Source organism: Pteropus alecto, unplaced genomic scaffold, assembly GCF_000325575.1.
Source record: "Pteropus alecto unplaced genomic scaffold, ASM32557v1 scaffold131, whole genome shotgun sequence".
In the NCBI taxonomy this organism is placed as follows: Eukaryota; Metazoa; Chordata; class Mammalia; order Chiroptera; family Pteropodidae; genus Pteropus; species Pteropus alecto.
This window is the reverse complement of record NW_006434709.1, coordinates 6,814,751-6,836,935: the sequence shown is the minus strand read 5'-3', so window position 1 is coordinate 6,836,935 and position 22,185 is coordinate 6,814,751. Positions and strand designations below refer to the sequence as shown.

Sequence of the window (22,185 nt, the reverse complement as noted above, 5' to 3'; positions counted from 1 at the left end):
TTGGTCAAAATCTATAATAAATCAAACTAGAAATGTTTCTAATTACTTTTGACCTGAAAATAATTCAAGATTAGGTATTACCTGAGAGATTTCCTGTTGATATACTGTAAAATGTTCCTTGCTGATCTGTGGGAGGTAGAATGAAGGTATGACTTCAGTGTCCACAAAGTCCAATCCCCATGTTTTTGTGAAGAAGTCTGATTCTCTTTTTGCTAATCTAGGATCATTTAATGCTGCTGGGAGGTTTACTTTGGAATGATATATAGTCCATCTATGTTGATCTGTAACTAGAGATGGGGCAACACATAAACTATTTGAATCACCTGTAAAAAGTAAACAAAAGAACTCTGTAAAGTAAGTTCTATGTTTAAAAGTACATCCTAGGAAAATAAAAATGCTTAGATACAAAGCAACTCAACTCTCTTTTCTGCAGCAAATGTTTTAATAAAAATCATTCTGATTAAACAAACTTGAGCTTTTGGCATCAATTGCCAAGGAAGGGGAAAACATGTACAAGATAAGGGATATGCAAATTTTGAGGGCTGTAGTTATAGTGTGGTTTGGGATGTAAAAAATCTTTCATTAGTTCCTTTCCTTACTGTACATACTGTACAATTTATCTTTTTTCAACATCAAAACTCTTCTACCCTATACTGCATACTTTCTAGGCTTTAATACTCCAATTTTTTTCATAAGTAGGCCTTTTTTAATGGTTTGATGGCAGATTTACTGGTTCCAATATTCTTTCTTTGGCTTATAATTTGATAACATAAATGCTGCTGTGGCATTAACTATACAGGAAAGAAAAATATACAGTAGATTCTTGTTATTTATAGTAGCTCTGTACTAGAAAGTCACTGGAACACTTAATTAGCAAATCCTAAACCACTGCTCCTAGTGGAAACACAGAGTTAGAGTCTTCCAAGTCTCTGCTCACATTTTCATCAACCAATCAATACATTATCTTGTGTATATTTCTGTATAAAGACACCGTATTTAATACATATTGTTCATTCATTAACATTGAACTCTTGGCTAACACCACTATAACTCATACCTGAATGAAGCTTACAAAACATGCATATTTCTTATAAGGCACAGTACAGTCTTTTCGTGCTTAAAAATACTATAAAGCACTTCAGTACTACATTTGGGAACCATATTAAAAAAGCAAAATCACCAACAAAAAACACAAAAATGCAAAAAATGTGGCACTAAATAGAGCACAAAAAGAACACTTGTTTACAGCATGACAGCTGAAACAAGAAGGCAAAGTGTTGCCTTGTTTAACATCAGGTGGGAATGTGTGCTTAAATTTTTCACTCCTCTGCTCATGTCTGCAAATGTCCACAGAAGTGCCACAAATATTGATTTTGGGGTTATGAACAAGTTTTAGGGAGTAGGCAAATTTGCAAATATAAAATACATAAATAATGAGGACTTGCTGTACTATGCTTAAAAAACTTTCAATCTGTATCTACGTTTTTAAAGCAATTTTTCAGTTCATGTAACTAATTTCTTTTATGGAAATGCATTTAAAGAATTATATTCCAATTTCCTAATCTACTTCCAAACTATTTATATCTCTTTAGTTTTATCATAAAATTTACTTTTTTAAGATAAGTATAAGAAATCTGACTACTCAAAGATAATACAAATCCTCAGTAAAAATCCTCAAAAAAAGAAAAAAGCATTACCTGTGGGTTCCTTGGGACACACATCTGGCAGTGACTGCACAGGTCGAATATGTTTTGTCGGATCTACCTCTTTTTTAAAGAAAACATCACTGCTGCTTCCTTGAGGCACTGGTGAAGAACTGTGGCTTGAAGCCATTGCATTAAATCACCACTCAACTGAAAATGAGTAAGAAATAAATAATAAAGACACTTAATATAAATCAAAATTCACCTATAAGTATTATGCATGTCACAAGCTTACTACAAAAACAGACACATTATTCAAAATCTCTCGGAGTATATTATTTGAATACTCACTATTAATTGTGAGTAACTCAATATTTAGTTTGCTAAGAAAGTTATTTCTCCTTGTTTAAAAAGTATTTTATCTAAAAGGTCCGTGGTTCATTCCCAGGTTTTGGCATCAAAAAATAAATGAATGAATGAATGAATGAATGAATAAAATAAAATAAAAAGTATTCTCCTCAAAGTGACCTCTCCTCAGTCTTATATACAAAGTGCAAATAGATACCAAAGCTGTAATCAATAATAGATTAAAGAGGAAAGTATTCCATTCATTCAACAAATATACAGTAATTACTCATTATAACAAAATGGGTAAGTTACTGCATGGGATCTGAAATGTGATTGTCTGGGTTCATATCCCAGCTTCGCTTATCAACAGTATATCTTGAGGAAATTTACTTAACCTCTGTATGCTTTACCTTTTCTGTAAAAATGGAGATGAAGAGATTCCCTCATAAACATTTTGTAACAAAGGAATGAATATATGTAAAACATTTAAAACATTGCTTGCCTTAGTTTGTGTTCATAAATGTTAATTATCATATGTATTATTACTATGTGACTGCTACTATATTAAATGATTATAAAAGTATTTTTCAGGTCCTTGCAATATGTAATCAAAAAATCAAAACACTAAGCAAAATACAAGTTAACCTATGTCTACATTTTTTAGAAGGAGTGAAAGAAATTTGTGGGGCAAGACAACATAATATAGGCTATTGTGTCAGGTAAGACTTTACAAAAGAAGTAGTGTATAACCTGGACACTGAAGAACTTGTGTTATTATTAGAGAGTAGGTAATCTGTATTGCTGAACATATCTATCCAATGGCAGACATTCGATATTTTATGAATATAAATATTTATGAATAAATATTTTATGAATATAAAATGAATATAAACAGAAGCTTATAGCTGACAGGGAACTTTGAGATCACCTAATCTAAGTTCCTTCATACTAGAGATAAGTAGAGAAAGGCCTAGAAAGACTAACTGTTTTTACAAAGATACATGTGGTTTAACAAGTTTACCAAAAAAAAAAAAAAAAGCCAAGTTACTCCCCTCTAGTTTGATGGAAAGCTAAAAATTATGTTTCCCAGACTTCCTTGCATATCTATCTTAGTCCTTCTAATGCAAAGAAGCCATCTCGATTACACCATTCACTGAGACCATAAGAAACAAGCTGCTAAGAAAATGCACAAGGATAAATAACTTCCTCAAGGTCCCTGAACAGAGAGCAAACAACAGCATGAATAAAAGTAAGAGACATGGAATAATCATAAGACTGTGTAGAAACTGAGTTCACTAGAGTGAAATGTTTGCATTGGGAAGTACTGACAAATAAATCATATTTACACATACACACCCACAGTATGGCCAGATTATAGTTGGTTCTCTAAGCAATAAGGAGTCATAACCTTTTTTGTCTTGTGTACTTCTTTAGCAGTCTGGTGAGGTCTACGGGGCAAAAGAATACTAGTATAAAAATACCTAGGAAAATTAAGCAGACCCTTGGTTTGAAAGGCATCATTGGCCTGCTGCATTTATATCCATACATATTAAGTGTCTGGTTATTTCTGTATAAAAGCATTTACATATTTAATTAAGAGAGAAGAAATATCTAAAGGATAGGAAACACTGTATGACACAGAATTCTGTCCATTAAGTACTTGGTAAAGACAATTCTAAATTTAATATTAAGCATATTTAACTTTTTTGTTAATTTTATAAAATAAAATGGCTAAAATAAACACATTTTGATATTTTAATTGGTAAGCTACAAACATATGGAAAATTTATGTTAAACACCCATTCATTGCTTGATATCAAATTAAATACTGATTCCAACAATAATATACTACAACTTCTATTTATTCTTTTTACCATCATGTTGTTTTTACAGCAAAAAAAAAAAAAAAAATCCTAACTGCCATCTTAGGAAGCTAGAAATACTTGGGGAGATGGGAACTTGTGGAAAAACATTTCTAGACTCCTATAAATTATTTCTGTAGTGGGGGGGGGACACCTTATTTACTCCTTAAATATTGTGAATTTGGAAACATATGAAAGTTTTCTATTTTTTCTTACACCTCTAATTCTTCTTATGAAAAGAGGGACAGTCTCTAGCTATAAAGGAATTCACGTGGTAATCTTCTCAAAATTACATCATACCATACTCAAATACTATCTTCTCTTAAAGCTTTCTTTGCTTTCTTACACTTAGTCACTCTTTATGTATTTCTATTTTTGTACCAATCATAATGAAATTCTGGTTCTTATATAGGTCTTCCCTATTATACTGGGACTTCTTGATGTTCCCATTTTCCTGTGTAGTCTATGTGCATAACACAGTTTCTGGCATGCAGACTGTATATAATATTTTACAGATGAATAAAATGAGTGGTATGTAGAACAGATCAGAAGAGAGAGGCATTAGTTAGACAGCTACTAATAATCCCTGAGTGAATAGATAAGAGCATGGGTCTGGGCAGATAAAGAAAAAAATAAACAGACTCACTCATTCCAAAAGAAAGAATTTGCAAGGATGAGTAAGTCAGAAACATTTTTCTTTCTTATAGCTCACAACATCTTTTAATGTTAAAAGTTTAGTTAAAAGCGTCTAGTAAAAGGGCCTAGAAGCAATATCACTCCAGAAGCAATAAACACACCAAGTGCTCAGATTTTGATTGCTAAATATCATTCCCCACAAAGAAATCATGGTCCTTTGAAGAAATACCTGACAGCAGACTTGAAGCAAACAAAGAACAAGTCTATCCTGGGAACTCTTATGTCAGAAAGCAAGGATATGCTCAAAGACCAGTAGGGTATATCAAAAGGACAAAGGACCAAGTTAAAGAGGCTCTATTGGCCATATCTGGGACAATTTGAGCACTCAAAAAAAATAAAAAAGAAAAAAGAAAGAAAAAACTGAGTGCAACACGTTGAATAAACAAAACTTTATCAATCCAGAGTGATAACTTGGGTGAAGGGAAGAGATTAGGAAAATGGGGTGGGTTGGAATGGGAAAAGGAAAACTCTTCTTTACAGAAGAATGCCAGTAACGAATGTAGAAGAAATGACTGAATTAGAATATCACCATTCTGTAACCTCCAATGTAAAATCCATTCAGGTAAAAATCATCAGTGTATGCTAAAGCCAGCAAGTGAAAGGTTGTTCAGAAACAGAAAACTTACATGGTGCCAAAGTATTACCCCACAGATTACCTAGCAATACAAAGGGAAAATGTATCCTTAAAATGAAAATATCTGGCTGTCACCACCTTAGCTAAGTCATCAAACTCAGTATTATTAAAAACAGTAAGATAACTTAATATTAAGTGATTCATGAAAAGATAATATAAAATAAACATCATTACCTATGAAACATTAGCACCAAAAATGTTTAACCTAATCTAATCAAGCCTCAAAACCCGGTGTTAAGCTTTTGTGGTCCTTTGGATTTCTTTGTCAGTCTGATTAAGTCTACAGACCCCTTCCCAGAATAATGTTTATAATGCATAAAATATATGAGATCACAATGGACAGTTATACTGAAGTATGGCTATCAAACTACATTTTTTACATTGTAATATAGCCATATTTTTGCTTCTCAACTAATGTGAATCTCTCTAAGCAAAAAATGAGCATAAATATAAATACTATGAGATAACTGCAACAATTTAATGTGATATGAAAATATCTGAATTTCTATCAATGACAAAGTTACAGGTAATGCTAATACCTCTGTAAAGGGTTTCCTACATTCATAATTAAAAGAAATGCTAAAATCCAGTTAAAGCAGGATTTATCTCAGCCATTGCACTATTGACATTTTGAACTGGACAAGTCTTTGTTGTTGGGATCTTTTTAGATGCATCCCTGCCTTTGATCCATTTAATGACAATAGTACCCTCCCACCCAGTAGTGACAACCAAAAATGTCTCCAAAGTCTAACACCAGGGTAACTGAAAAAGAAGACAAAACTATCCCAGCTGAGAAACTCTGAGTTAAAATAAAGATGTAATTTTTTCCCCATCCAAAGTTCACAGACTCCCTGAATTCTGTCCACAAAACCTATGGAGTCTGTGATCCCAAGGTTAAGAAACCTGCTCTAGACCTACCTGCCAGTCTACAGGAAACAGAGGGCAATAGGACTGTGAGGTCTAAACGACAACATAGAGAAACAACCAAATAAATTGAGAATATGAGACATTCTATAAGAAGATTGGCCTGGACACTTAGATCAATGTCATTTTTAATACATAAAAAGACAACAACTAAGGGCAATATGTGAGCCTTAACTGGATCCTGGTTCAAAAAGAAAAAACTGGCTCTAATACAACATTCTTGAAGCAATTGAAAAATTTTTAATATGGACTGGATGTGATATGATATTTAATTATTACTAATTTCTTAGGTGTATTAATGGTATTGAGATTATAGAAAAATGTCCTTATGCTTAGGACATGAATACTGAAGCATACAGGAGTGAAGTATGATGTCACCTGCAATTTACTTTCAAATGATTCAGCAAAAAATACAGCAATAAAACAAATATGACAAAATTTTAAAATGTTTTATCTAAGTGAAGTATATATGAGTATAACATGTTTTATTCTTTCACTTTTCTTTATGTTTTAAAATTTTCACAATAAAAACTTCAGGGAAAGAAACTACATATTTGTCAATTGTTAAATAGATAAATAATGCAAAATATGGGTATCAGAAAGAAAAACATTCAATTTGTAACTGTTAATCTACCTGAAGATGGCATTACTGTACAACTTTAAATACTGAGTTAAAAATCAATAGATTTCAATCAAATTTAACGCTGCAGAATAGTAATACCATATATAGAAACTAGAATTCCTTAAAGGCTGAATGAGAAGGCAGCTGAGACAGAGAAACATTTACCACAGGCGTTATACCCAGTACTGTGCAAAAATTTCTTCCCTTGCTTCTATACTATAGTAGTAACTGCTTACAGAGAACACTGGTATTACAAAATCATTTACAGTCAACTCTGAACTATCCATGAAATTGCCTATTTCATGGGTAACTGCGAATGTCTTTTATTTTTTCTCTACCATTCCAATGTATACAAAATATTTTGGCAGCATGGTTAACACACAAATATATTAACTTAGCATTTTTTTCCTTCCCCTCGAGTTTTGAAAGTGATACCCTACTTTATAAAATCTAAACTTCCCTGCCCTCTATCATGCTTCTATCATACTATAGTCCCCTAACTGGTCTCTCTGATTCCAGTCTAAACCATCTTCTAGAAAGTTTTCGTTGTCAGTACAAAAACTTTTAATGTTAACTCATTACCTTTTGGACAAATGACAAGCTTCACAGGCTGGTACTCAAGGTTTTCTACACTCTGATGCCTGTCTTCCTTCCTAGACTTATTTCCTATTACCCTGGATAATCTCTATTCTGGACAGGGTGGTCTAACTGCCCTTCTAATCCATCATGCTATCGAAGCCTCCTTGTCTTTGATAAGGTTGTAGCCTTTCTAGAATACTCATACCATTTTTCTACCTATCTAATGTCTCTCCTCCTTTCAAAAGTCACTTTAAATTTCATTTCTAGATTATATATCCAAAGAAAACAAATATATACACACTCCAAAACATGAACAGAAATAATCCCAGCATTATTTTTGAGAGTGAAAAAGTTGAAACAAGCAAACTCTTAAATAAGAAGAAATTGGTTAATAATCTATAATAACCAAACAATGGATTTACTGCCATTAAAAATAGGACTGCAGACCCCACACCTATCAGGATGGCTACTATTTAAAAAAAAAAAAAGCCCCAAACAGAAAATAACAAGTGTTGGCAAGGGTGTGGAGAAACCAGAACCCTTATGCACTGTTGGCAGGAACGTAAATTGGTACAGTCACTATGGAATACAATATGGCAGTTCCTGAAAAAAGCAAAAATAGAATTAACATATGATCCAGCAATTCTACTTCTGGGTATACACTCAAAAGAACTGAGAGGAGGGTCTTGAGTCGATATTTGTACACTCATGTCATACCAACATTGTTAATAATAGTCAAGAAGTAGAAACAACTCAAGTGTCCACTGACAGATGAACGGGTAAACAAATGTGGTATATATACACAATAGAATATTATTATTCAGCCTTAAAAAAGAAATTCTGACATATCTACAACATGGATAAACCTTAGGACATTATGTTAAGTGAAATATGCTAATCACAAAAAGACAAATACCATATAATTGCACTTACGTGAGGTATTTAAGTATAGGCATACCTCGGAGATATTGCGAGTTCAGTTCCAAACCACTGCAATAAAGCAAGTATTGCAATAAAGTGAGTCGTAATCCTTTTGCTGGTGGAGGGTCTTGCCTTCCATTTGTAAAAAATGCAACATCTGTGAAGTACAATAAAACAAAGGGCAATAAAACGAGGTATGCCTATAGTCAAATTCAGATATGGAAAGTAGAATGGTGGTTGTCAGGGACTGTGGGGAGGGAGAAAGGAGTTATTTAATGGGTATGGTGTTTCAGTTTTGCAAGATGAAAAAGTTCTGGAGACTGGCTGCACAACAATGTGAATATACTTAACACTACTGAATTGTACACTTAAGATGGTAAATTTCATATGTATTTTACCACAATTTTTAAAAATTTAAATAGAATTGGAGAATAATCACATAAAAATGTTTAGCCTATATTAAGTCGAAACAGTTTTCAAAACAATATGTATGATATGATCCCAATTTTCTCATTTAAAATAAGCACACATATTTGCAAAAAAAAAAATCACAGGGATATATATCACAAAATGAACAATATATACCTCCAAATGCCAGAATTATGAAAAGGTTTTACTTTTATTGTTTTTTGAATTTTCCAAATGTCCTCCCACAAAAATGAATTACTTTGGGTATATCAGGTTCTCCACAGAAACAGAACCAGTAAGATGTAAAGAAGAGAAGATTTATTAAAGAAATTGTTTATGAAGTTACAGGCTGAGAAGTCCCACAATCTGCCTTCTACAAGCTGGAGAACCAGGAAAGCCTATGGTATAATTCAGTCTGAGGCCAAAGGCCTGAGAACCAAGGGGCCACTGGTGTTAAGTCCAGGATTCCAAAGGATCTGATGTATGAGAGCTAGAGAAGATGGATGTCCCAGCTCAAGAAGAGAGAGTGAACTCTCCCTCTCTTTGCCTTTTTTCTGGGGGAGTAAAGTAGGGGTAGGAAGGGATTCAAAGGATTGAATAATGATGATGCCTACCCATTGGTGAGGGGACATCTCTTTATTCAGTCTACTGAATCAACCGCTAATTTCCTCCAGAAACATCCTCAAAGACATACCTAGAAATAATGTTTTACCAACTATATAGGCATTCCTTAGCAGGAACACTGCTATTATTAAACTGCAAAAGTTCAGCTTCAGCCTTATACCTACCTTCACTATGAATCTTATATTAATGACCATAACCCAAAGAAAACTAGCCTTCCTTTGAACTTTCACTTATTGTCTATATCAGCAGTGTATAAACTTTTTGATCCTGTAACACATCAATTAAAAAAAATTTTTTTAATGCCTACGGCACCTGGTATTCCTAGGTAGTCACCCATCCAAGTACTAACCAGGTCCAACCCTGCTTAGCTTCTGAGACCAGACGGGATCGGGCATGTTCAGGGTGGCATGGCTGTAGACCAATTAAAAACTTTTAAGCAATCATCATTTATCAATTATATAAGGTACCACTGTATTAATATGGTTAAAAATTTTTTAAATATGAGATAAAGAGGAAAGACTTTAAAATCATCTAATTTATTAACGGCAAAAATACTCTTTTACTCTATTTTTAATTGATAGCAATGTGACTCATTATGCTTCATTATTATTAAAAATCTTTATTTAATACTTTATGAAATGGTGATTCAAAGGTTTGGCTTTAAATTCAATTTATTTTTATACCTGGCTTTAATGCCTGTTATAGAAAGAAAAAGTACCTCACAAATGTATGTAGAACCAAGTGCAAGAAATAACATTACCACATCACTGATTATACTTTCTGAACTCTCTATTTTGAGATTTGTAAAACAAGTTAGAAAACTTCACCTGGGTTAAGAGTTCATTATTTATCAAAATCATATAATGATGGAATACTTCCAAACATCCATTTTCAAGATACATTTACTATAGCTTGAGTATTTCTAGAAAATCAACAATTTTCTCACTCATTATTTAAAAGTAAAAAGAAAAAGAAAAAAACACCCTGTGGGAACAAATTAAAAGAGTATGAGTTGTGTGTGTGAGTGTGTGTATAACTGGTTAAATATTATTGTCACTCACATGCCAGCTCTGAAAAGATCAGCAAATCTGAAATGGTTTTTTTGTTAAAAAATGAAAAACACATAACATATTCTTAAATTTGATGACTCTTTTGAGTACTTTTGTATGTATGTGGCTGTGGAAGAACTTGTTACTAGTAGGTGAAGAACCTGGCTCTGTGCTTTGTGATTAACTTGTGGTTCCATTACTATTATCTTTCATCCAAGATGTGATTTCTCTATAGGAATCATTTTAATTGAACATTTTGTGAAAGTTGGCTTTGTTAAAACTAAATAATATAATCAGTAAACCCACTTAACCATTCACGTGAACTTTATTACATCACGAGGATGAACTAAGTGAAGGATACCACTGTTAATCCCCTGTGCTTCCTTGTTCACTTATTTAAAATGTTACTAGCTGATAAATGAACATATGGAATGACTGAAGGTGCTGGTATCAATCCTTATAATAATATTAGTAAAGGTTCCTATCTTTTTTCTGTAGGTAAAAAAATGAATATTCCTTAAACTGGGTGGAACCTGACAAAGGAGTTTGGACTTAATCCACAAGACTGTGTGGGGTAAGTCCTTACAGACTTTAAGACATTGGCGTTGACTACATCACTCTGGTAGAGTACTAGGGGAAGCCAAGTACATAACCTAACAGGACTCCAACATTTCTGAGGACAGAAAAGAAAGATATAATGAAAGCTTGTGATAAAGACAAGAAGGAACATCCTAAAAAGTGAGAGAAAACCCAGGAGAGAAATATCAGCTCAGAATCTGCAAATAAAATAATAAGGAAAAAAAATCCTCCCTTAGTTTTAGCAATTAGGAAGTAACCAATCACATCAGAAAGCAATGTTATGTCCAAGACTGAGAGTAGACATCAGACTGCAGAAGCTGGAGTGGAAGATAAGGTAAGGAAATTATTACAATCTCATTTTGATATAAAAATTTTATATAGCTATATATAATGTATGAAACGGTACACAACAAAATTTTAAGTGGTTGTATCTGCTTAGTAGGATAACAAGCCTTTCCTGACCACCGTATCTAAGCACATCCTCCTCTCTCTTTCCTCCATCCAAAACACACAACTTGTTATTCTTTACCTCTAGCATTATAGTTTGTAATCTTTATAGTACTTTCTCAAATTATAACTATTTACCTGCTTATTTCTTGTCTCCCTCACTATATAATAAACTTATATTTGTTTCATTTGCATTTCTATACCACACCCAGTGCAGTCTAAGACGTAAGTAAACTGCATGAATGTTCAATGAATGAACAAATGAATGACTGTGGTAGAAAAAGAGCTGCTAACAATGTCTCATACAGGTTCATGTACATTCAAAACAACCTAAAAACTCAAGTCAAAAAAACATTGTCTTCATTTAGATAATATTACCTGACTAAAATCTGATTCTGGATCTTTACCTTTCTTGTAATACTGGTTAAGAAAACTAGCCATAAAGTGAGTTAGACCTCTGTCATTTAGTAGTTGTGTGACCTCTGACAACTTTCTTACACTCCTAAACTTGTTTCCTCATTTATAAAATGGGACAGCAACAGTATCTTCCTCATAGGGATGTTGTAATATTTAAATGAAAGATTACTTACATAACCTATGTAAGTTCATGGCACAATATTTGGCACACAGTAGACATTCAATAAATAACTGCAACTACTATTGTTTATTATTATAAACATCTTAAGCACTAAACTTGGGCTAAGCCATATAAAGTTTGAAAATCAATTTCAACTTTAGGATCCCAAACCTCCTCTATTGGTGTCCTTTGCTTGTGTGCTCCTAGTTTGGGGGGTTTGGGGAAAGAGAGGGATATAGGAGGCAGCAAACCAATATGGGCAGATATAATATCAGAAAAGTAACCAAGCACAGAACAGTGGTCCTCAAAGCCATGCCAGTAAGAGAAAAAAGAGTACTGAAAAATGATGATGATGGTGAAACTAGAAAACACGGTGGCCTAACACAGAAGCAATTTTGATGACAAACTGTGCCTGTGGGAGAAAATAGGGATGAGGAGGCAGAGAATGTAAAAATAATGCTTTAGAACACATCTGAATAAAGGTCAAAGTTGAATCCATGGGAGTGGAGTGGATGAGATAAAAATTACAACCTTTGAGTTGGCCCAAGATCACCTGGCTCAACTTTCTACCTAATATACGAATCCTTTCTACAAGGGGTCTTTCTGCCTTCACTTGAAAGCCTTCAATAATGGAGAACTGACAACTTCGAAAGCAGATTACCATTATAAAACAACTATAATTGCTTTAGAAAAAAAAATATTTCTTTTAGTGAACAGAATCCTACCTCTGTTCAATTACATTACAGGAATAATGGAGTAAATAATACTAGTCATAGGAAAGTAATATTACAAAGGGAGAACGTGCAAGAAAAGGGCTAATGAAAGCTCAGAGCAAGGGGTGGGGCAAATACATCTAAGAGGAAAGGAAAAAAGCAACAAGAAATACTATCCTCACAGAAGCCAAAGGAGAAGTGCCCAGCAGGAAAGGGTGAACAGTAGTGTCAACATGCTGCAGAGAGAGAGGTCAAGGAAGTTACTAACTTCAGAAAGGATACAGGATTAGAACAAATTTAGAACAGTACTTGGGGCAAAAGTCATACCACAAGAGGTTAAGTAAGTGATGAAATAATAAAGGCAACAAGATCAACATCTCTTTGATGGTGAAAGAAAAGAGACTAAGAAAGAGTTAAGCAAGAATATTTTAGGCCATGGGAAACCTGAGCATATTTGCAGGCAAGCAGCAAGAAACCAATGAAAGATGAGATTAAAAAGGAACAAGAAAAAGGGAGAAAGATGAGAAGAGAGGAAAGAAATAGATACACAGGAGAATGGGGTAGAGGCATGAAGGTAGAGAGAAAGAGACTAACCACACCCAGGAACTATGAGGCATCTTAGGCTATGCCCCACCTGAAAGACAAGGCTTTGTCAGGCAACAGTGAGAAAATAAGCAAGCTGATCCAGAAAAGTTGCCTTCCATCTACTCCTCTGCCTAATTCCCTTATCTGGAGAGAAAAAAGATCAGCTGGGTTTTGGGGAAACCTGGATTGCCTCACTCCCACTACTAGTTTTAAAGGTTCTGTGAAGTCCAAAGATCAAGAGTGCACTGAAAACACGTTATTAATGAAAAAATGAAGGGTGGCAGGGGAGAAAGAATGGAAACACAATAAGAAGAATTAGGTCATCGCTAATATCTGACTAAAGACTATACATATATAGTTCATAATTGCTTGCTTTCATTCAGATTTTGTTGGTCTTCCTAATAACCTAGAAAAACATTTCTGAATGAATCAACAATCCTTATTATGTGGATGAAGATACAGATTCAAAAGTAACTGGTTTCAAGACCATTTAACTAGTTAACTGTGAAGATGGTATTTGCATTCAGATCTGATTCTAAATCCCATGCCTCTGTCTACACCACACTGCCCCTCCAAAAAAAACTAAGTTATTTCACAATTGCCTCCCATACACTTCAGGCACTCAGTGCTTTCCTCTTCTTTATCTCCTTATCAGATCAGTTACTGACCCAATAACATTATTATAAATAATTATTATTTATGTCCATCTTACGTTAAAATAAATGATAGCAATAATAAACATCTGATCATGATAAAAAATTTTTAAAGACCATTTTTTAGAGCAATTTTAGATTCAAGAATTTTATAAAACTGGGACTGCTAGAAAATTATTCTTCAAGGAAATAGATTCTATACATCTTCATCATTACAACTTAATATGTTTATCTTAGCAAAGGGATAATTCTTGAGCTGCAAAGTGGGATAAATATGCTAGAATGGGCCATCATTTTAACACTTCCAACAGGAAATGTTTTCTGGATTCCAAATAATTGAATTATTAATGAACTTTTATAACATGTCTATTTGTAATCTGAGAAGCTATGGATAAAGTAGGAAATTTTTTATACAAGAGCTGGACAGAGATAGCATTTTTTAATACAATGGATTTAGGAATAGTAAAATAAAAAAAATTAAATATTCAAGGTTATTTTTAAAAAAACAAAAAAACGACAAACTTGATTTCCCCAAATTTAGAAGTACTGATATATGCAAGGGAAAAAAAACCAACAACTATACTATAATGTCCTACCAAATACTGATTTGATAGAAATCAGTAGAGATTATTATTTCAGTCACAGAAATTTAAAATATCTCAAATATCTCATACTCTAAGAAGTACTTCCCACAATACATTTGGTTACTGGTATAATTAAGCTTCTTTCATATAGCCTAGACACAAATATTAATAAACTCCTATACTATTTAAGATTTATCATCTGACAAAATCTACTTTAATCATAATTTTTAAAAGTACTTAAAAATTTTTAAATTATGTATCATACATATTACTGCTCACAACAATCTCAATAATGAAGCTAAAATTTAAACATAAAGATCTGGGCCTTCAAGAAATACTAATAAATTAAGGCCATTATATAAACAAGTACTTGTCTACTCATCTTGGGCATTAAAAGAGTATGGAAGAAGCTAAAGGAATCCAGAAAATTAGAACAAAATTATACTAATCTAATTTGTTTTTTCCTTATGTTCTGTTCTCATTTGACATTTACGAGACCCTGTGCCTTGCAGGAAACTCTGAATACGTGTTTCCTCAAGATCCTTATTTACTTTTGATCTAGTGACAAGAAGAATCGATTAGAGATAATCTTGGCTAGAAGGATAAAAAGTATAACTATTTGCAATATTATATTCAAATACTTTTAAATGGCTATAAAATAAGTGATACTTCATGTGTGACATCCTTATCAGGAATATATTTCACAAATATCCTCAAAAACATATCCTCATGTATATGTTTTAAATCTAGATGTTATATAAAATAAAAGCAGTCTTTTTTCCCACTCATCAGAGACTTAATACACTAAAAGAACATAATTAAGCAGCCAATGAAATTAAGGGTCACAGGCCTAAAATTGAATGATAAAACTGTACTGTGATAAAATGTCTCTAATAGGTAAAAATTTAAGGAAAACCAAAATAACTTGGAGATTTTATTTTACTCATTTGGACCACTGACATGACTATATTACTCATGAAATTTTTGTCATAGTAAATCAGATTAGAATACTGGTATTCTGTTCTTGGTAATTCGGCTGAAGATTAGTAAATAAATCCTTAAATCACTCATTCAAAGTTATTGGAGAATACATATGTCTTAATTGTATAAACCATTAGACACTAATTAAAATGCCTATAAAAATAAAATCGGTACAATTTACCCTACCATTAAAATAGTTACTAGAAGAAATTATATATTAACATATTCCTAAGAAAACAAAAATGACAGTTGGCTTTATCTACTATTTTGGGTTATTCCTGCTTTGCTTCTTTCCAGAGTAGAAATAATCTAGTGTTAACAGTCTATCTTTGTTAATAAAATATATTTTATATCTAGATCCCTAAAGTGCAGGGTCTTCAAATAATCTAAACAAGTACTCTATAAATACTAAGTAACAATAAAGACGATGCTTTCAAGGAAGTTTTTAGGAGAAAATAAAGCAAAATAGCTAGAAACTCATCCTTGATGAGTCAGCAAGTAGCTCAAGAATGAAAATATTAAATGTCAGCTTAAGGTATAAAGTAAATAACTATAAAGTTCATTCCCCGCCCCCCCAAAAAAAAATTAGTATTTTTATTAATCACTGCTTGGCATTACCTCTACACCGTTCCCCACTATTTGAGTCTCTTAGCCCAGTTCTGCCTTCCTAGCTTCTCTACTTAGCTTGGATCCCATGGTCAATAACTTCTAAAGTCTCCTTCCCATCTTCAATTTTCTCTTCCCTCATTCATCTTCCATGCAATGCCTTTGCTTTCTTCCTGGCTGCTGAATACTGTCAGAGAAAAATTATGTAAAACATGCATATTATTAATTTGTGAATTCCGATCTCAGATGAGGCCCTGCTCAGCAGTCCTTTCATTTATTTATAGTCAAACACTTCTCTTTCCCAGTCCCATAGTATTCAAAACAAACTTTTATCACTTTCATGAGCCTAGCTTACCTTCATCAATCCCATTCTTAAAAGGTAACTGTATTTTTACTTCATACCAAAAAAAGAAAAAAAAAAGTCCTCAGATATGTCTTCTTCTACAGCTAAACGTCTCCTATTCTCACCTATACACAACTTCTAACTTTCTAAGGTACAGTATAGGTGTCTACTCTTTTCCAAGATTAATCCAACCAGCTAGCTGTTCTTGATCTCACCTCTTCCCACTTCATCTGAAATCTTGTTCTATTAATTATTCCCTGACTCCTATCTTCAATCTCATCAGCCCGTCAAAAAAAGTTCAAGTACTAAATTAAAGTTCTTTTCCTCAACTTGATTGCTTCAAGCTCCTTCTTCTTACCCTTTCATTGGCAAACTTCTATTCTCTCTTTGGTCTACCTCCTTAGCAATCTCAATTGCACTTCCTGCACTCACTTGACTCTGGAAAAGGTAAAGAATGACCTGATTTCTAAATTCAATTGCCTATATTCAGTCTTCATCTAACCTGACTTCACTGCCCTCAAAAGTCAATGAAAATAATAAATGTAGATGGAAAGAAAGAATTAGAAAATCACCATTTGTAATCATCCAAAGCATGACTGATTCAAGCAAGTATCATTAATGAATATTAAAACCATTGTTTTAAAAGGTTGGTATGAACAGGATATTTATGTGGCCACAAAGTATCACCCTATAAATTATTTATTAATTAAACAGTAGACATATCTATCCGTTCCCATCTTTACTAAGTGATCAAGCCAGAATCAACAACCGGGGGACAGCCTTACATGATGTGCCTCCTGATGTGATAAAGTGGTAGTATTACATATCATCTTTATGGTATTCTTGCAAGAAATATCCAACCAGAATCTAATCATGAAGGAGCAGGTTATTAAGAATATGGAATATACTCAAGGACAAATACCTCTACTTTTCATAAGATAAACCAAAGAAGGGAGGGAGGTAATAGGACCAGTCCAGATTGAAGGAGATTAAAAAGACATACCAGCCAAATGCAATGCATGAACCTTGACTGAATCTTGCATTCTAAAGGGAAAAAGCTATAAAGAATTTTGGGACAAATTGGGAAATTTAAGAATGGACAATATGTTGAACAATGCTATTGAGCAACTGTTATTTTTAGGTTTTAATGGCATTGTAGTTGTGTAAGAGAATGTCCCTGTAATTGGGAGATGCATGCTTAAGTATTTAGGAAGCATCATATCTACATCCTGTTTTCAGATTTGGCAAAAGGAAAGTGTTTGTGAGTGTGTAGGTGTAGGTGTTCACTCTACTATTCTTTTAACTTTTCTGTGGGTTTAAATTTTTTCAATAATAATAATAAATCAATGAAAGCTTACGAAGAACTGAAGATAAGTAAAAATGAGCCAGGCAAATGGAAGGGAGGAATGGCGTGACAGGGAGAAAACTCCAGGAATAGGGAACAGTATGTGTAAAGACTTGGAGGGAAGAGAGAGCCTACTGCCAGAAACCACAAGTAAGTCAATATTTCTGAGAAAATTATATATTTGAGGGAAAGTGGGAGTTGTGGAGACTCATTAGGCTACATAGATAATTGAGAAAACAAATGAATTCATAAATTTGTTAAAGGAACAGGAGTACAGATTTCATGGTGAGAATAAAAGAAAGTCACAGAAATAATCTGAGGTCAGGAATGATGTAATCAAATTTGCCCTCTAGAAAGATCACTGATTGTAGCACAGAGAATGGATTGGAGAAGACTAGAAAAGACCAGATAGGAAACTTGCAATAATTTAGGTGAGAGATGACAGTAGCGTGAACTCAGATAATGGCAGAGATAAAGAAAACTGGATAGATTCCAGATCTTTTTCCAGTCCTAACCACTTTTCAATGTCCACACACAAATTTATAACTGCCTACTATGCATCTTCACCTATAAGTCTCATAGATACCTAAAACTCTATACATCCAAAAGTTAAACTCATTATCTACCATCTTTATCCCTCTCTTCCACCTGCCAAAAATTTATTCCTTCTCTAGCTCACTTAATGGCAATACTATTCATGTAGTTTCCCAAGCTAGAAACCCTAGAGCCAACTTGACTCCCTGAGCACTCTACATTCTTCAATTTCTATATCAACTTGGACTGTCATGGACTCTACCTCCTAAATTCATTACAAATCCATCTCTTGTTCTCCATTCCAACTGTCACTGCTCTAGTTCAGAATTTTATTTGAAGATTTTATTGTGAGGGTCTTCTACTAAAAGTCCTTCTTTGGTCCTAATCTCATTCAACTTCAGAATCTTCTAAAATTCAGATCTTATTAGGTGAACCTCCTTAAGTATTCTTTAATAGTGGTATATATTGTTTGTTGAGCCTAAAAACTCTTCACCACCTGGGCCCAATTTACCACTCAGTTTAGCCAAATTGGGGGGGGAGGGGGAGGAACAGGGCACAAACTTTCTTGATGTCAAAATTTCCAAATTTTACTATATTCACTACATAGGAGAAAAACGTCATAAAACATGATGCATCACCACAATATTCAAACACAAACACCTACTCTCTGAACTTCCTTTTAATCAAAAAGCCAACTATTTAAATATGAAATTCTCCAAATTGGTGGCATTTTTTGCCCTGAAAACTTCCTCCCACTTTCTAAAATCCGATTTTTTAAGTATGCCATATTAAAAAAATTTACCTACCAATACCAACACCACATGACTTATTCTAAATAATATTTCAAACTAGTCTACCTCATGCTACTCCAGAAAAATCTCACTGAATACCTCAAGCTCTGCTTACCTGCAATTTTGCTTTTGCATGATTGTGAAAGAAAAGTTGAACAGTTAATTGTAAGAGATTACAATTTTCCCCATTCACTTCATGTATTTTAGTTAATTCAATTCTAAACACTACAGCACAAACCATAGACTATTGGACGTGTAGAAAAATCAAAGCATCCTTGTGTAAAAGATGTTGAAAAATAATAACAAAACAATATAGAAAGAGATGAGATTTTTACAAATAGTAGGTTTAAAACCCCTATTTCTTGAGTTAAATCTTCACGTTTGAAGGGCAACTACTGGTGGTAGAAAAACCCTTCAAATATAAAGGAAGGTATGAATAGTAATAGAAGGAATTATTCCCAACAAGGGAATGAATCCAGATAACTGCAGCTTACGCTCAAAAATGCTGAAACTTTTTGTACAAGTTAACTTCTGAAAATTTTAATTCTGAAATTAAATATTTTCGTGATTTTTCAAATAGGGTATTTTGAAAACAAGGTAACCTTTCCTTGATAATTTAATTTCACCATTATAACAATGAGTTTCATACCGCACTGTAATAGTGATACTCTCAGGTACAACTGAAGGAAGTCAGTTTGCCCCGATTTTAAAGAGCTTCAAATAATGATAATACTAGTTCTTTTACTAGTTTGTTGTCAATATATTTTGAGAATGTCTCTCTTCTCCCTAGAGAAGTTGTCAGTAAGTCACTATTCTCTACTTTCCTATCTATATTCCTGCCTTTGGCATCCTCTCTATCTCTTTCTAATTTGATTCTTCTGAAATAAGTAACTTTTTTTTTTTGAGGTATAATTGATATGACATTAATTATATTAGTTTCAGATGTAGTAACTAATTCATATAGTGTTTTATAGTTGACATAGCATTAACACACATTACCTAATTCAGTTCTCACAATAACCTTATAATACAGGAATTATCACTATTCCTATTTTATTGATGAGAAAATTGAGGTTCATAAAGATTGAGTAATTTATCTAAGGTCATATAACAGGTAAATAGCAAAAGTGACTCCAACTGTCAATCTTTTCTTTTTTCATCACCAAATTGAGCTTGTTAAAAACAAATTAAAGAGTCAAAAGTGGGGCCTATAAGAAAAAAAAAATGAGATTCATGTATAAACTTTGAAAATTTTTGGCCATTCACAACACACACTATTAATTAATTAATACATTTAGCTTACTTCTTTCTTGGCAGTTGAAGCTACCAGGTGGAAAAATAATCACTTCTAGATAAAGAATATACTACTACACTATATTTCCAATTTCAAAAACCTATGTACCAATTCAAAACATAATAGTAGTTCAAATTTGCAGTAAAATAAGGCTGCCGTTTTCAGGGGGAAAAAATTTCTTCAGATTTGAAGACAATTAGACTAAATAGTATCTGCGTTATGTCATAAATAGATTTCCTTTTATTTTTCCCTCAACAGTGTCTCCCCGCAAAAAAAGTTGTTAGAGTACCTAAAGGGTTCATCTAATCCACCAATCAGTGCCCACTGAGAGTATTTCCCCACTAGCTCAGGCCCTTACCAGAATCATGCAAACCATAGGTTTAGAACAATACTATTGACATTTTGGGTCAGATAATTCTTTGTTGTGTGTAGAGGGTAGGGTGGTGTAAGATATGGCCTATACATTGTAGGATGTTTACCAACATCCCTTGGCTAGATGCCAACAGCACCCCACCTTCAGTTATGACAATGAAAAATCTTTCCAGACACTGCCAAATGTCCCTTGGAAGGCATAACACCCGTTTGTGAACCATTGATTTAGATGTTAGGGCCCTTGGTTTTTGAAAAAGGAGGCCTCCAACCAACTCTGCTAATTATAATTTTTAAAAATTAATTTGGTTTTCAAAATTTGGATTTTTTAAGAAAAGATGGTAATAGTACAAGAAGATGCCTCAATAATATATATGCCATCTTCCTTTTGATTAAAGCATTTTTAGAGGATTCTGTAACATGAATTTCATCCATGTGGGTACATTAATCTCCTCCCCATCCCAAAATTGGGGAAATGTCCAGTTCTCTTCCTGCTCTGCTAGTAAAATGTCAAATATTGTACATACACATATACATGCATGCATACACATATGATAACTTAAACAATTCTAATTTACAAATCCCCATTTCTTGCCTTACATGACCACACTGCCATTCCTGAGCCATGCATCTTAGAGATCCAAGCTTCTACTTTTCAGATTTCCTCATCTGGTTCCTGTCATCTACTTGTGAAGCAAGCAGGAAGTAAGCTGATGACCTTTAAGGTCTTTTCCTACCTACTATCCTAATATTCGATGGCAAAAATACTCTCGGCTTTTACTTATTGACTCCCAGCTGACCAGACCACCTCTTAAGATCACTGAAGCCATTCATGCTAACTTCTTTGCTCCACACTTTGTATTAAATCAATGCAGAATACAACCAAAAAGTATGTCAATTGTTTTAAACATTGCTTATGAATACCAGTGATCAGTTGCTTATTCTCTGACTCAAAATATTTTAAGCATGTAAATTGATTTTAAAAGAAAGACTTTTCAAGAAGCTCTGAGCTGATACCATTTATACGAATAAATCACAATAAGCAAATATTGAGATAGAAAGTAGATTACTGGTTGCCTAAGTCTGGGAGCAGGGGCGAGGAGAATGGGGAGTAACTGCTAATGATAAGCAGAAAGCTTCTTTTTGGGGTGATGAAAATGTTCTAAAATTAGATTATAGTAATGGTTACACACTTTATAAATATACTAAGAATCACTGAATTTTACACTTTAAATGTGCGTACTTCACTCAATAAAGCTGTTGGTAAAAAGTTAAAAGCAGGAAAAATGAATTTAATCAACTTTTACTGATAGGGAAATGCCATTAAAAACAAATTCTGCAAATTTTGCTATTTCATGAATTTTAAGATTTGATTTTAATTCTAAATTAAAAACTTCATACTTATCCAGAAATAAATTTTAACTTTTCCAGAAAACAAACATATGCAAATTTAATCATCTTTCTCTTGTAAGCT

The 22,185-nt window shown here is 33.3% G+C and overlaps 1 protein-coding gene and 1 pseudogene across 5 annotated transcripts in view; both read right to left on the bottom strand.

Moving 5' to 3' along the window:
• VPS54 (VPS54, GARP complex subunit) overlaps positions 1–22,185 on the bottom strand; it is a 90,102-nt gene that overhangs the window by 66,008 nt on the left and 1,909 nt on the right. For 2 of the 5 annotated variants that reach the window (XR_003045653.1, XM_006909551.2), the window contains exons 2-3: positions 1,698–1,853; positions 82–323 (exon numbers count right to left, since the gene is read on the bottom strand). Coding sequence is in view for 4 of the 5 variants with exons in the window: in XM_006909551.2 (XP_006909613.1) it covers positions 82–323; positions 1,698–1,833 (378 nt within the window). In the remaining variant the exon portion in view is untranslated. Of the gene's footprint in view, positions 1–81; positions 324–1,697; positions 1,854–3,347; positions 3,472–8,266; positions 8,329–22,185 lie in introns of those variants that run through there. The other 3 variants (XM_006909552.3, XM_015587635.2, XM_006909553.2) reach the window with 3 other exon arrangements.
• On the bottom strand, positions 9,562–9,680 carry LOC112478116 (annotated as a pseudogene).